This window comes from Rhinolophus sinicus, chromosome 17 (genome assembly GCF_057876585.1).
Source record: "Rhinolophus sinicus isolate RSI-liver-muscle chromosome 17, RSI-T2T, whole genome shotgun sequence".
Classification (NCBI taxonomy): domain Eukaryota; kingdom Metazoa; phylum Chordata; class Mammalia; order Chiroptera; family Rhinolophidae; genus Rhinolophus; species Rhinolophus sinicus.
In genome coordinates, this window is record NC_142517.1 from 134,985,241 (window position 1) to 135,001,722 (window position 16,482).

A 16,482-nucleotide genomic window follows, 5' to 3' on the forward strand; every position below is an offset into this window, starting at 1 on the left:
AAGAAATTCTGTTCTTTACAATTTAAATTTAAGACTTTAAACCATAAGACTCCTAGAAGAAATCACAGAGAAAAAAGCTCCTTGATATAGGTCTTGGTAATGATTTTTTGGATATGACACAAAAAACACAAGCAATCAAAGCAAAATAAATAAGGGAGTGCATCAAATTAAAAAGCTTCTGCAAATAAAAGAAACAATCAATATAACAAAACGGCAACCTATGGAATGGGAGAAAATATTTGGAAACCATGTCGGATACAGGGTTAAAATCTGAAATATGTAAGAACTCATTAAACTTCACTACAAAAATAAAAGAAAAACCTGATTAAAAAGTCAGAGAAAATGAGTAGATATTTTTGCAAGGAAGGCATAAACAAGGAGGCCAACAGGTACGTGAAAAGATGCTCAAGAGCCACAACCTGTGCCAAAACCTCTCTTGGGTGGCTCTGGGGGACCTATGGGCCTGAGGCAAGCAGTGACTGGCTATGGTGCTCAGGGCTTTTTTGTGAAGTTGTCATGGGTCAGGCACTGGTGCAAGAACTGAAAGTGTATTAACTTTGAAAAAAACACCGCCAACACCCTGTGACTCCCTGAAACCCCACACTTCCCACCTAGTCCTGCATTGTCAGGGGCTCTCTAGACTCCTGGGTCTACCCCACAAGCTGCAGAAGACTTTCACAGTGGTGGCTGACTTGTGGCTGCGTGGGGAACATGTGGTGGTGGGCAGTGAGCTATAACTTGTGCTACAGCCTCTCTTGAGTTGCTGTCGGGGATCTGCAGGCCCTGGACGAATGGTGGCTAGCTGCGGTTTTGTCAGGGCTTTTGTGAGGTGGTCACAGGCCAGGTACTGCCCCGAGGTAAGCAGGGGCTGGCTGTGGTGTTCTCAGAGCTTTTGTGAAGTGGTCACAGCCCAGGCACTGGCACAAGAGATGAATCTGCATTAACCTTATAAAAACAACCAGACATGCCCAGCTAGTGCTGCATCCCTGGAGGTACTCTCAAGATTGGGTCACTTAGCCCAACCTATGCAACTAAGGAGGTTCTTTGAGCAGCTGAGCCTTGCAGGCAGGACAACGGGCAGGTTCACAGTGAGGCCACCCCAAAGGCCATAGTAACCAAAACAGCATGGTATTGGCATAAAAACAGACAAGTAGATGAATGAAATAGAATAGAGAGCTCAGAAATAAATCCATGCCTGTATAGTCATTTAATCTATAGCAAAGGAAGCAAGTCTTTACACTGTTTAAAAGACAGTGTATTCAATAAATGCTACTGGGAAAACTGGACAGATACATGCTAAACAAAATGAAACTGGACCACCTTCTTCCACCATATGCAAAGAATAAACTCAAAATGGGTTGTAGACTTCGATGTAAAACCTGTGAAACCATAAAACTCATAGAACAAAATAATAGGATGTAAACTCTAAGACATTACTCTTAGTAATATTTTTACTGATATATCTCCTTGGGCAAGGATAACAAACAAAAAATATAAACAAATGAGACTACATCAAACTAAAAAGTTTTTCACATCAAAGGAAATCATTAACAAAATGAAAAGACATCCTACTGAATGGGAGAAGATATTTGCCAATTACACATCTGATAAGGGGTTAATATCCAAAATCTATTAAAAGAAAAAACAAAACAAACAAACAAACAAAAACTCATACAGTTCAACACACAAAAAAACAAACAACCCAATTGAAAAATGGGCAGAGGACTTGAATAGACATTTTTCCAAAGAGGACTTACAGATGGCCAATGGATATATGAAAAGATGCTGAATGTCAGTAATCATCAGAAAAATTCAAATAAAAACCACAACGAGATACTGGCTCACACCTGTCAGAATGGCTATCATCAATAAATCAAAAAATAACAAGTGTTGGCGAGGATGTAGAGAAAAAGGAACCCACGTGTACTGTTGGTGGGATTGTAAACTGGTGTAGCCACTATGGAAAACGGAAAACAGTGTGGAGTTTTTTCAAGAAATAATAAATAAATAAATAAATAAATAAATAAATAAATAAATACATAAATACATAAAAATAAAAAATAAAAATAAATAAATAAATAAAAGAACTCCTGGGTACTTACCCAAAGATATCCAAAACACTAATTTGAAAAAAAAAAAAAATGTATCCCTATGTTTACTGCACTGCTATTCACAATGGCCAAGATATGGAAACAACCGAAATGTCCATCAATAGACAATTGGATAAAGCGATTGTGGTACATTTATATAATGGAGTATTACTCTGACATAAAAAAGAATGAAATCTTACCATTTGCAACAACATAGGTAGACCTGGAGGGTATTATGCTAAGTGAAATAAGTCAGACTGAGAAAGACAAATACCACATAATCTCACTTATATGTGGAATCTAAAGAACAAAGTAAATTAACAAAACAGAAATAGACTAGATACAGATAACAAACTGATGGTGCTGGATGGAGGGGTCTTAGGGGATGGGGGAGAAGGTGAAGGGAAAAAGTACAGATTGGTAGTCACAAAATAGTCACAAGGATGTGAAATACAATATGAGAAATATAGTCAATAATGCTGCGAAAACTATGCATGGTATCAGATGAGTACTATACTTATGATGGGATCACTTCATAAATCACATGAATGCCTAACCAGGTGCTGCACACCTGAAACTAATATAAAAAAAATGTTAAATGTCAACTATAATTATATATACTCATGAGATGTAAAGTACAGTATAGCGAATATTGTGAATGGTATTTTAATAGCAATATACAGCGCCTGATGGGTAGTAGACTTGTTGGCATTGTCGCTTTGTGAGGTGTGTAAATGTCTAATGATTATGTTGCTTTCTACACCTGAAATTAATAATAAAAGAAGAAGATTAAAAAGAGATGCTCAAGAGTACTAATCATTAGAGAAATATAAATCAAAACCACAATGTTAGAATAGCTAGCATCAAAAAGTGTTGGAAAGGATTTGGAGAAAAGAGAACCCAGTGTGTTTTTAGCAGATATGTAAATTGGTGCAGCCACTATGGAAAACAGTTTGGAGGTCCCTCAAGAAGTTAAAAGTAGAGCTACCATATGATTCAACAATCCCACTTATTGGTATATATCCCAAAGAAATAAAAAAAACAGGGGGTCAAAGATATATCTGCACTCCCATGGTTATCACAGCATTTTTCACAATAGCAAATATATGGTGACAACCTAAGTGTCTGTCAATAGATGAATGGATAACAAAGATGTGATAAACACACACACACACACACACACACACACACACACACACGGATATTATTTGGTCACGAGAAAGAACACAATCCTAACTTTTTGTAACAACATAGATAGTTGTTGAGGACATTATGCTAAGTGAAGTAAATCAGACAGAGAAAAACAAATACTCTATGATATCACTTGTATGTGAAACCTAAAAAAAAACACGAAAATAAAGCAGAGAGTAGAATGGTGGGGGAAATGGGTAAATGTTGGTTAAATAATACAAACTTCCAGTTGGAAGATGAATAAGTTCTGGGGATCTAATACGCGCATTGTGATTATAGAAAACAATACTCTACACTGTACACTTGAACATCGCTAGGACAGTACACCTTAAATGTTCTCACCGCAGAAAAGAAATGGTAATTATGTGAAGTGATGAAGTTCTCGGTTAACACTATGATGGTAATCATATTATTATATGTAAGTGTATCAAATCCACACATTGCAGACCTTAAAGCTACACTGTGTTATACGTCAATTATATCTCAATCAATTTGGAAACAATCTCGACTCTCGTTAGCAAAATATTTATGCTTCAGGAACACTGTTTTTGCATCAAAACTATTATTTGTTTCTAAGTATTGTTAGTAGGAAATGACTACAGCATGGATATATAACAAGACCCAAATTGTAATCATTAACATTCATCTCCTTTATATAATATTTTATGTAAAGTTTACAGTGATGGAAACTGACTGCTTTCCAGATTTTATCTCTACTCCTTATCCAATGTCACTAAATGTATGATGTGGCAAGAAGTGTCTAAGGCAGTAGATTCGCAAATAAAACAATGGGTTCCAAGTTACACACAAATTGATTCAGGAATGAATATTTCAAAAATAAGTAAAATATATATTCAAAGGACTTATTTTTTTCTCTATAATGTGCAAAATTTTAACCAGTGAAAAACTATTTTTTTAATTACTACCCTGGTATTTATTTCATGAAAGTAGATGAGAAAACACCTAATGTTTTAAATATTGTCACCAGTACATATATATATATATATATGAAACTGGCAATGCTATTTGATTCATTTTACTCAAAAGCAAAGTAAGTTACGTACCATATTTTGCCTATTTTAAGAGTCACTATAATATATTACTTTGTATAACTTTAATATGTGTGATAATCTCCCCAAATGAATTATAATATATATTTAAGTTCTGGGCCATGTTTTACTGAATTTTACTTTATTTTTTAATTTATTGGGATGACAATTGTTAGTAAAATTACATAGATTTCAGGTGTACAATTCTGTATTACATCATCTATAAATCCCATTGTGTGTTCACCACCCAGAGTCAGTTCTCCTTCCATCACCATATATTTGATCCCCCTTACCCTCATCTCCCACCCCCCACCTCACACAATTTAGAACAAACCAGAGTTTAACAATATTTGCTTAATCACTGGAAGAATTTACATAGTCTTAGGTAGCTGATTTACTGTTGTTGTCATCAATATTACTGTTATTATTATCGACCTGTTGTTCTTGGCATGTGTATATGAGTGTGGGTGGTGGAGGGGGGAAGGAAAAAACTATTAGAAGCTGTCACCGTAGGCTCTTTAATAGTCTAAGCCAAACTTGTCCCTAAGAACCTGTGATTCAGCAGGAAGCCATGCTAAAGATAGTTGTAAGATAGTTTTTATACATGAGCACTTTCAAAATATAAAACAAAACAAAACAAAAACACTTGGTAATTCACAAGATCATAATGCAACATTAATACAAACAGAACAGTTTGTGGACAGCACACAAAATCAGAGTGACAGATTCCAATATCAAGGTAAGTAGGGAAGAATTTTGATTTCTAAAAAAACAGCAAGGAGGAATAAATTCAATAAAATGGCTATAAAACTCAGGATTCATATGTGTAACTGAGGTTGTATCAGTGGACGAGTTCAACTCGATACCTGAAAGTGATTTGCAGCCATTTGGGTTATCAGGTTGTATTTCATACCCATCTGTACAGAGGCACTTGTAGGTCCCGTAAGTATTGATGCATTGCTGGCTACACGGAAAGCCTGAAGAGCACTCATCAAAGTCTATGCATGTTTTACCATCATCTTTCAGTTGGAATCCAGGCCAGCATTTGCACTGGGGAAGGAAAAGCAAGCATAATCATTGTCACTGTCTTTTTCTATTGGATATCCCTATAGCATGATTCAAGCAAAAAAAAATATTTAAGAATAGATAATGGCAAGTCTTTCTGTCACCCAGCGATTAATCTTTAATAAGAATTACAACTATTAAGTAAAGTTAAAAAAAATTCCCAAATATCTCCATTTGATCATCTGACATTGGGAAGATTATACAAGCTGATTGATAGCACCAAAGCCATGTGGTTGGATAACGGCAAACAAACAAACAAACAAACAAATAAAAAAAACAAAACCAAAACCAAACCAAACAAAACAAAAAAAACAAGGAAAAAAAAATAAAAACAGAAATAAACCGTCAACTTTTGTTCATTGTCTATTTCATTATATTCTCTTTTTAGAAGACTTTGACAATCATACAAATTAAATTTTATGTGGAGCTTTGAAGATTACTAACCTGGTCACATATGTTATTTCATTAGAGTCTTACAGAAATCTGTGATGTAGGTATTATCCTTAGTTAACTGATGAGAAACCTAGAGGCACAAAGGTGAATTTGCCCAGGTAAAGCCAAGAGGAGAGGTGAGGCTGCTGTAATTTTTAACACATAGGAAGGCTCAATTCATATTTTTTGACTGGGTCTGATTCCATAACCTGACATGTTGACTGGAGAAATAATAATATTAATATAGTTTCCCTACCATTATTAAGTCAATTTGTATCATCATCAATTTGTATCATCAAATCTTTTCTTCAGCATCCTCATCATATTCTATATGACCCACTGATGATGATATGAAATATTTACTACCTGATATGTCAATTCTGAGTAAAATGTCATGTCATGTATGTCTTTGAATTCCAAAAATTAATGAGGAACTGTGACTAGTCACTGTCTTTCAGTTCTACAATCAGTCCCTGCCAAGTACCATATAGGAATTATAATTATACAAAATGAGCCTATAACTGGCCAAAGAACTATGATCACATTAACCTTTAGTGGATAATTTAGTGGTTTTTGAATAAAGGAACTTGTGAGTATTGAGCAGGGCAGTGAATTAAGAACTCTGAGCTGTTAAGAGTACTAGTATTTAAGAGTTTGTCATCATAAACATTTCATAATCTAGGTCATTTATATGAGGGTAAAAATGATGACATATTTTGTCTATTGAGAAAGATATATAAGAGATAGATGTACATATTAAATAATCAGCCAACAATTAATTGAGGAGTAGAAAAAAAAATTAAGTACAAAAAGGCATTTATTACTTAGAAGGGAAGCAACATCAACTTCACCTAAAAGAGTTCAAAAGATAAATACCTTTTCCCAAGTCCTTTTACAAGGAATAAATTCCTTTAACTTTTTACCACTGTCTTCTGCAACAAATTTCATCGATATTTATCTAATAATACTCAGTAACTATAAAGAGTTGTTATTTTTTGTTTTGTTTTACGTTTTTCTTTTCTTCTTTTATTATTATTATTATTATTATTATTTTATCTCTAGAACCCACTAGCAAGCCAGCAAATCAAAGGAAAAGTCACAGCTTGATTTCCCAAACTCTCCTTAATATATTTGAGTTTGTGACAATACTACTGTCCTTAAGAAGACTCAACTTACTACCTGATTTAAGAAGTTGGGGCAATCGGTACTTTGTATGGCAGAAGAAAATGAGATGCTGAAGGTTACTGAAGTGCAAACGTGAAAATGGTTAAAATGATAAATTTCATGTCACATATTTTACAGTTTTTAAAAATAAATAATTTAGAAAAAGGAAAATGACAAATTGACAGGATACTCTTAAGTTGTCACCGAAGAGAACTAGAAATTATGTCATATGATCACGTGCTCAGGTAGCCTCAAGGCCCAGAGGCAGATATAGGGCAGTACTGAATTTAAGGGACAATTGAAAGGAAATTTCATAGAATATGTTGAATTTCTCTCAGAGATTATTATAAAAATAAACAGTGTCCCAATTTTAATGGGATTTCTGTAAATCCTTGCATGTCTAATGTCAGGCTTATAAAACTACTATATCAAATAGACGGTTTAGATAGAAACTCACTTATGGACTATTAATTTATTGAAAGTAAAATTGGTTAAAGCTACTGAGTACACATTTCTATAAAGTAATGCAATTAGGATGTTTAATAATAACGGTTACGTTTTTAAAAAAAAAAATGTTTACTGACTCTATGAAGATTTAAAAAAAAATTGCTCCCCAATCCATTAACTTTGTTTTCACAAAAACAATTTTGCTCGCAAATAATCAATAAACATCTGTGGGAAATTCTACTAGCTTAACTTTTATAAACTGAATGGAACAATATAATAATCATTTGTATCTTCAAAAATAAAAGATGAGGGATTCATCTACATTTAATAGAAAATAACAGTTTAAAATTCTCTCACTTTCATTTAAAAAGACAATTTTTATGGAAGTGATATTTACATATATTCAATGTCAGTTTAATTTCCCTCTTTATCAAAAATTATTTCAAATTTTCGTAATCTGTATTAATTTTCATATAGGATCACATAGCAACCAGAAAGATACATAGCTAATCAAGCTTTTCCTATTACTTTTAGGAAATTTTATTTGCAGCTTTTAAAGTGATATTTGACAAATCCTGATCATTTCATTTCTAATGTATACATTAAAACTTACTTCTCTCCCAAAAGTATATTTATTTTACATGTAAATAGTCCTTCCCATCAAAATAAGATTTTTGCTTCATTAACTGTTATTATTCCCCTTTGAATAGATACATTGTGTTTGTTTTATAGCAAATATGCAGGTTTCTCACAGTCTAAATTTTGGTCTAAATTTTGCTTTCATAAGCAATTTTCATTTTATTTCAGAATTTGAAGGCTTTCTTGAAATGTTCTGCTGTTACTGTAATGAGAGCTAGGTTATTGGATGTTTATTTCCCATTTCCTGGAAAAGAGAAACCAATCAGCTGATATCCGTCCCCCAAAATAGATAAGCATTTTATTGTGCATAAAACATTTTACTCAACTTCCTGTCTGTCTGTCTGTCTGTCTGTCTATCTATCTATCTATCTATAAATACGCATATATATCTGAACACAATATGTGAAATATTTGCTTTGAACCTTTGCTCAAATCTCTTATTTATGATTTCAATCTTAGCTCTTTAAATTTTTATACTGGTTTGTTTTCCTTAATAGATGTATTATTTTATTCATTCGTTTTGACATATGTATATATTCAGGAATATTATTCATAGAAATTCTGTCATGTATCATGTACATATAATTTTTGGAATGGTTAAATATATTGTTTATTTTAACTAGAATTCTAACTTCATCCTATGACCCCTTTAGATAAGTAAAAATGAAAATACTGATATTTTAAATGTATCAATGAAAAAATATTTTTTGTAAGGACTCTTAAAGTAATTAAAATAGTATGATTTAACTTGTTTTTCAGAGTGAAACTGACTTTTACCAAAAGTAGTTTTCTAAATATGGCATTTCTGGGCAGAAAGTACTTCTTAAATGAAGGAATTTTAAAAATATTTTGAGTGTTATGTCAAAGGTAATCATTTGATACTCTATCATTTTTAGGTTTTACCACCAAGATTGTTATGACAGTTTAAATATGCACAGGATAAACACAAATAGATTGATCTACATTGAAATTTAAAGTTTAGATAGAGATATGTATATATTCTATGATACATATAGTCTTTAGATACATAGACTTATAGAGCATATGTATTATATCGATAGAACTAAGGAATAATTTATAACCTCTGACTTAAAATTTTAATTAGTTACCTGTAATAATTCTATGACACATTCCGTGATTTTTCAGGAAACATTTCTATATTGAGTGTACATGAGTCACTAATATTTTTTGTTTCATTGCACATCTAAACATTTAGTGCCAAAATTAATTATTTGATACATACTCATCTCATTAAGAGCCATCTTGACTCTATATTGTTTCCTTTTATCTGTAGCATAGTGTTTATAAGTGAGTGTATATGTGTTTTAAGTCGTTAAACTTAACCGCTTCCTAATACAACATGGGGTCTAAAAACTTCTTTTGTAAATGTAGCTTTTTTGACATTTCATTTAGATCTCTATTTTCACACAGGGAAAATAATTATTGTGTGTTTAGGTTATACTTATATACCCGATAGTAAAGCCCTGATCAAGTAGTTAAATTAATCAGCATATTAGAAATTCAGAGATTAAAAGTGGCAAAGTGCTTGTTTGGCTGAATTTGTCATTAAATAGTACTGAATTATCAAAGAATGTCAAGACTGTCAGGAAAAGTGGTCCAACATCTTTGTGGTGCATGATTTTTTTCTCCATCATCTTTTAAAGCAGGGGTGTCAAAACTGGGGCCCGCGGGTCAACTGCGGTCCGCAATCTATTGTTAATTGGCCCACATCTAATTCCAAAAATACATTTAGTTTACTTAAATAAACCAGGTGAGGCAATACGAGTGAGTGGCCAGGCTTTTTGTGTATTTTACCACATATGGCCCTTGGTAAAAAACATTGAAAAAAGTTTTGACACCCATGCTTTAAAGAAACATATTTAGCCCCAGCTGAAACCCTTTGAGTGGTGATCACCACCCAGAGTCAGTTCTCCTTCCATCACCATAGTGGTGAGAGGCAAGGCAGCTCATTCCAACGTAAAGAGTTCTTATCTTCAAATAGTCTTTTTTATATTGATCAGAACCACCTACTAATTTCAACCTTTGAAACAACTCAGACTAGGTATGCTCCCTAAAGGAGGCCTTTATATATCTGAATACAGCTACATAATAAGCCCTCTTTGCTCCATGCAGAACTTCTTCCAAAGATGTGTGTTCCAGACTTCTAATGCTTCTGGATATAAAAGTTTGCATATACTACAATTTGTCAAGGTTCTTCTTAAAGTGCCATGTCCATAAATGTACACAATAGCCAGGTGTGTTCTGATCAGTGCAACACTCACTGAGTAGAATAAAATCTGACTTCTGTACGGGTCCGAACTGGCAAAAGACCACTTCTGTGTTCTATAGCAGCCTTGTCCTATTGGAATTCATATAGAGCTATTGCTCAATTAAAAACACTAGTTTTCAAATAAATTGCTTTTCCTGTGATTTTCCCACACATACATATCGTGTTTCACAGAAAATAAGACCTAGCCGGACCATCAGCTCTAATGCATCTTTTGGAGCAAAAATTAATGACTTGGTATTTTATATTATATTATATTATATTATATTATATTATATTATATTATATTATGAAACCCGGTCTTATAGTACAACAAGACTGGGTCTTATATTAATTTTTGCTCCAAAAGATGCATTAGAACTGATGGTCTGGCTAGGTCTTATTTTCGGGGAAACACAGTAATGAATTTTAAGCTAATGCACAACTTCAATTTTAACATTTTGTTGTTTGCATCCTCCATTCCAGCATCAATGAAACAGATTTTTTCAAAAGCTATTTTTTTCAATCTATTTTGTCAGTGAATCACTCTCTTAAGGAAAATGGGACTAACAAAAAGCAATTAAGGTGTTAGGCATGCTTTTTTTTTTTATATACCTTCACTCTCGGTCCTAATAATTCATGTGTTGTTTTATTTCTTCCTGTTCATATGAAAAATATTGTGTTCTCCAATGTTGTGGTAAATAAATGATTAGTCCATTTCACTTCACAGATGTATGGGAGGGAGAAGGGAAGAGATGGGAACTTAAGAGTTACATACATATTTAATGCAGCTATTAACATAGCAGTATCCCTCTAAACACTGGTCTTCCCTTACTTATGTTTTTATGTTCAGCATATAGTGAAGATATATTTTATCTTTTTATTTTCCTGAGTATAGTTTTACAGTTTTATAGTACACTGTTATTATGGTTTGCAAATATAGAAAGTCCTCAGTTAAATAATTTTACCTAATAATAGTTTGATGCCTTTTAAGTTTTACAGCTATATTCGATTAAATAGTCTTCATTATCTCAAATTACAATGTGTACGATAACTTGCTATTTTTGATGACTACCTACCTTGTAACTGACTGGAAGGTCCTGACAATCTTGAGAACATCCACTGACTTTCTTGCTCAAACATTCATTTATATGGCAGTTTCTCTCATCTGAACCATCTCCACAGTCATCCTTATTGTCACAAAGACCTCCATTGGGAATGCACCTGCCATTTTTGCACATAAAAAATGAACTGTTGCATGACTGTTCTGGAAAAAGAAAATAAACAAATGGAACATAAAGGACATGCCATAGTTTTATACTACTATTGCTGAAAACATTCACAAATATAATAACTTATCTGTCAAAAAATATAGCAAATGTATATACATATAAAATGCCTTATATTTAGTGTAGTATTTTACACACAATATATAAAAAATCAAGGGCAACCTGTACTTTGTTCAACCCACTGTAAATCTTGCTTTACCTTGAAAATTAACAATGAAAATAAGCACCTATAGGAAATTCATGGAGTACTTCTGTCTTCATCTATATTGTGAAGAATGAGTTCAAAAGTTCAATGATACCATGACATTTCCCTCAAGCTACAAGTCTGTGATAAATTGCATGTCACTAAAAATTAAGAATCTAGAATAGGCAGAAATTCCTAAATTCTTTTTCTTCCTGGAAATATAACACTGACATTTTTAAGCAGGGCATAAAAAGGACACTTTCAGTGAATAATAGTTCTTTCAAATATAGCTATGGAAAGCAGTTCAGGTTTTGGAGCTCCTCTTATCCTGATGACTTGAACATTACTCATTATCATAACACGATAAAAGGAAGACTATAGACATGTAAACTACATGAGAAAAAGTAATTATATTTTTATTCTAAAATATGTGACCATGTAGTCAGTCTTTAGAATAGTGAGGAGATAAATAGACCAAGTATGGCTATGTATATATTGCTGTTCAGATTATATACAATTTATGTTATTTTGCCCAAGTATGAATAATACAGACTTTCTCTCAGTAAATCTCAACTTCTTTGTTTGAATTTTCAAATAGGTCCATACAGGAAAATTATCTTTACATAAAATGATGTATTTAGAAAAGTGACTCTTTTGAACGAAGCCGGGTGATGGATTCATCAGATTTGCTGCCACATATCTTTATGTTTTTGGCACAGACTAAATTTCTAAAACTAGCTCCCAAACATAGTTGATTACTAAGATCCTGCATGGTATCACTAGAAACATCAATGTGTAATTATCGGCATTTTTCTTTCATCGAATACCACACTAGACTAAAAATCAGAGTCACAGTTTTCCATTAAAAAAAGACAAATTTTGGAATAAGCATAGTGTTATGTATTCTCTGTTACCTGCACTTTTGCACTTAGGGTTTAAAGGTGCTTCGTCAGAATGGTCAGGGCAGTCGAAGTCTCCATCACACTGCCACTGCGTATTTAAAAGACATCGCCCATCAGCACAATTAAATTCTTCTGCAGTACACTGTCGGTATCCTAGTGACAAAGAAATAAACATTCTAATTTATGTGACAAATATTAATTAAAATTTCATCCTCTAATGTACACTACCTAATTAACCATGTGGGTTACCCATGCCTCTTATGGGAAATATTTCTAATTTCATTCTGGGCAGTGGTCATACTTGCAAGAGATATTTGTAGTTGGGAAGTAAGATTAAGGTCCTGCAAATAAAGTTGGAAACAAGACAACATTGTTGTTTATAGGTGAGAAAACAAGAACGCAAAACTCCAGTGCATCATCTCTATTCACCTGTTATCAATATCCTAAAGAGTTCTATCTTAGAATGGAAAACAAAAATTAAAACTATTACAATTTTTTTCCCCAAAACCAGCTTTGGGAGGCATAGAAGTACAACATACAGATAAACTCATTCTGAGTTATAAGGATAATTCTCAGAAACTAAAGTTATGTTAGAAAATCAGTATTCAAAGTGTAGAGAAATTGTTAAAATTAGAAAAAAAAAGTCAATTATAAAGCAGTAAGTCCAAAAAATATTGCAATTATCTTATATACTGATTCTTAGAGGTATTAAAAAGCTTTATTCAAATCATAGTATCAAATTGTCAATTGTTAATGTTCAGATCTATGCCTGTTTGTAAGTAAAACTCATTTGATTTTGATTATTATAAAGTTTCAAATTGGATTTTTTTCCTACATTTGTTAACGATAAAAACTGTCATTTCTATGAGAAACTTTCTGGTAAATCTAAGCAAATATTCTCTTTTTGGAGAGAGGGAATAAGATTTTTATGGCTTAAAAAATAAACAAAATTCCAATAAAAAACTAGTTAAACGATGATTGCTTAATTCAGATGTTTATCACCTTGAATAGCAAGCAACACTAACTAGTTCTAAAATATCCCCAATTTCCTTAATATTTCTCCCCTCTGTCTCCTTCTTCACTAGTTCCTCAGTCAGTTACATACGTTCAGGTCTATCCTAGCCCAGTAACAATACAGATCCATCCCCATAACACTATTTTTTTCCAATTAAATTTATTGGGGTGACATTGTTAGTGAAATTATACAGGTCTCAAGTGTACATTTCTATAATACATCATCTGTATATCACATTGTATGTTCACCACCCAGAGTCAGTTCTCCTTCCATCACCAGATATGTGAACCCTTTTATTCTTCTCTACCACTCCCCGACCCTCTAGTTACCACTAAAGTTATTTGTATCTATGACTTTTGTATGTTTGTCTTGTTCATTTGTTGCTTTCAGTTTTATATCTCACATATGAGTGGTTATAGTGCCTGACTTTTTCTGTCTGATTTATTTCACTTAGCGTGATAATCTCAAGATCCATCCATGTTGTAGCGAATGGCAGTATTTTATATTTTCTTATGGCCCAGTAATATTCCACTATATATCTCTCACATCTTCTTTACCCATCATCTATCGAAGGACACTTTGTTTGTTTCCATGTCTTGGCCACCATGAAAAATGCTGCAATGAACATAGGGGTACATATACCTTTACTGACAAATGTTTCCAGATTTTTTTGGTAGATATCCAGATGATGGATTGCTGAATCGTATGGTAATTCTATTTTTTGAAGACTCTCCATACTGTTTTCCATAGGCTGTATCAATTTACATTCCCACCAGCAGTGTTTGAGGGTTCCTCCCCAACACTTGTTATTGTCTTGTTGATAACAACCACTCTAACAGGTGTGAAGCGGTATCTCACTGTGTTTTTTTTTATTTGCATTTCTCTGATAATTAGTGATGTGGGGCATTTTTTTTGTATGTCTATTGGCCATTTGCACGTCCTCTTTAGAGAAATGTGTCTTCAGGTCCTCTGCCTTTTTTTAATTGGATTGTTTCTTTTTTTTTTTTATTTTTATTGTTGAGCTCTATGTGTTCCTTACATATTTTGAATATTAGCCCCTTATTGGAGGCACTGTTTGCAAAAACCTTCTCCCATTTGGTTGGTTGCCTCTTTATTTTGTCGATGGTTTCTTCTGCTGTGCAGAAGCTTTTTGGTTTGATATAGTCCCATAAATTTACTTTAGCTTTTACTTCCTTTGCCTTCGAGGTCAAATTCATAAAATCCTTTCTGAACCCAAGGTCCATAAGTTTCATACCTATCTTTTCTTCTGTGCAGTTTATTGTTTCAGATCTTACATTTAGGTCTTTGATCCATTTTGAGTCAATTTGGATATATTGTGACAGACAATACTCTAGTTTCATTCTTTTGCACATTGCTTTCCAATTTTCCCAGCACCATTTATTGAAGAGCCTGTCTTTTCTCCATCGTATGTTTTTGGCTTCTTTGTCAAAAATCATTTGTCCATATTTATGTGGGTTTATTTCTGGGTTCTCAATGCTACTCCATTTGTCTGTGTATCTGTTTTTCTGCTAATACCATGCTGTTTAGGTTATTGTCATTTCATTCTAAATTGAAGTCAGGGATTGTGATTCCTCCAGCATTGTTCTTTTATCTAAGGATTGCTTTGTCTATTAGAGGGTCTTTCTGATTCCATACAAATCTAATTATTTTTGTTCTATTTCTTTGAAAACTGACACTGGGGTTTTTGATGTGGATTGTATTAAATTTGTATACTGCTTTGGGTAATACAGCCATTTTAACTATGTTGATTCTTCCAATCCATGAACATGAAATATCTTTCCGTTTCTTTGTGCCTTCTTCAATTTATTTTAATAATGTCTTATAGTTTTCAGTGCACAGGTCCTTCACATCCATTGTTATGTGCATTCCTGGGCATTTTATTCTTTTAGTTGCAATTGCAAAAGGAATTTATTTTTTTAATTTCTTTTTGTGAAATTTCACTGTTACTATATAGGAGAACAATGGATTTTTATACATTGATTTTGTATTCTGCAACTTTACTGTATTTGTTTAGTGTTTCTAATAGTTTTTCAGTGGAGTCTTTGGGGTTTTCTATATAAAGAATTATGTCATCTGCAAAAAGTGACAATTTAATGTCATCATTCCCAATTTGGATGCCTTTTGTTTCTTTCTCTTGCCTGATTGCTCTGGCGAGAACTTCCAATACTATATTGAATGACAGTGGTAGTAGGGGACAACCCTGTCTTGTTCCTGAGCTTAGAGAAAAAGACTTTCAGTTTTTCACCATTAAGTATGATATTGGCTGATGGTTTACTCTTAACATCACATTTCTCTTCTTTCTTGTACGATGGGATTTCACTTTCCGTTACTGACCTCCAGTTCATCTTTGCTTCAACAACATCTAATTTCTGCAACATCTACCTTCTGAAATTCCTCAGAACTAGCAAATAACAAGTAACAAGTGTCAAATTCAAAGATATCTCAGACTCCTATCCACTTACCTGCAGCTTCCGTTGCTGTTGACCACACTACCTTGGAAATACAGGCTTCTTTTTAACTTTGCTTTTACTGTTCCCTTTTTACACTTGTTCTGCATGAAGTCCTCTCCTATTCCACCCCAAAAGGTCATAGGTGAAGCCCTAAGTTCAATCTTCAATGTACTACTTTACCCTTGTCCTTTCTACAGTGTTAGCTGTTCTCGTTCTTTGTCATATTTTGACTATCACCTTTACGCTGATGGCCACCAAATTAATATTATTTTTCCTCA

At 33.2% G+C, this 16,482-nt stretch overlaps 1 protein-coding gene across 4 annotated transcripts in view; it reads right to left on the reverse strand.

Moving 5' to 3' along the window:
• The window catches only part of LRP1B (LDL receptor related protein 1B), a 1,805,568-nt gene that overhangs the window by 233,236 nt on the left and 1,555,850 nt on the right, over positions 1 to 16,482 (reverse strand). For all 4 annotated transcript variants that reach the window (XR_012497488.2, XM_074335779.2, XM_074335774.2 and 1 more), the window contains exons 54-56: positions 12,731 to 12,871; positions 11,423 to 11,610; positions 5,197 to 5,380 (exon numbers count right to left, since the gene is read on the reverse strand). Coding sequence is in view for 3 of the 4 variants with exons in the window: in XM_074335779.2 (XP_074191880.2) it covers positions 5,197 to 5,380; positions 11,423 to 11,610; positions 12,731 to 12,871 (513 nt within the window). In the remaining variant the exon portion in view is untranslated. The remainder of the gene's footprint in view (positions 1 to 5,196; positions 5,381 to 11,422; positions 11,611 to 12,730; positions 12,872 to 16,482) is intronic.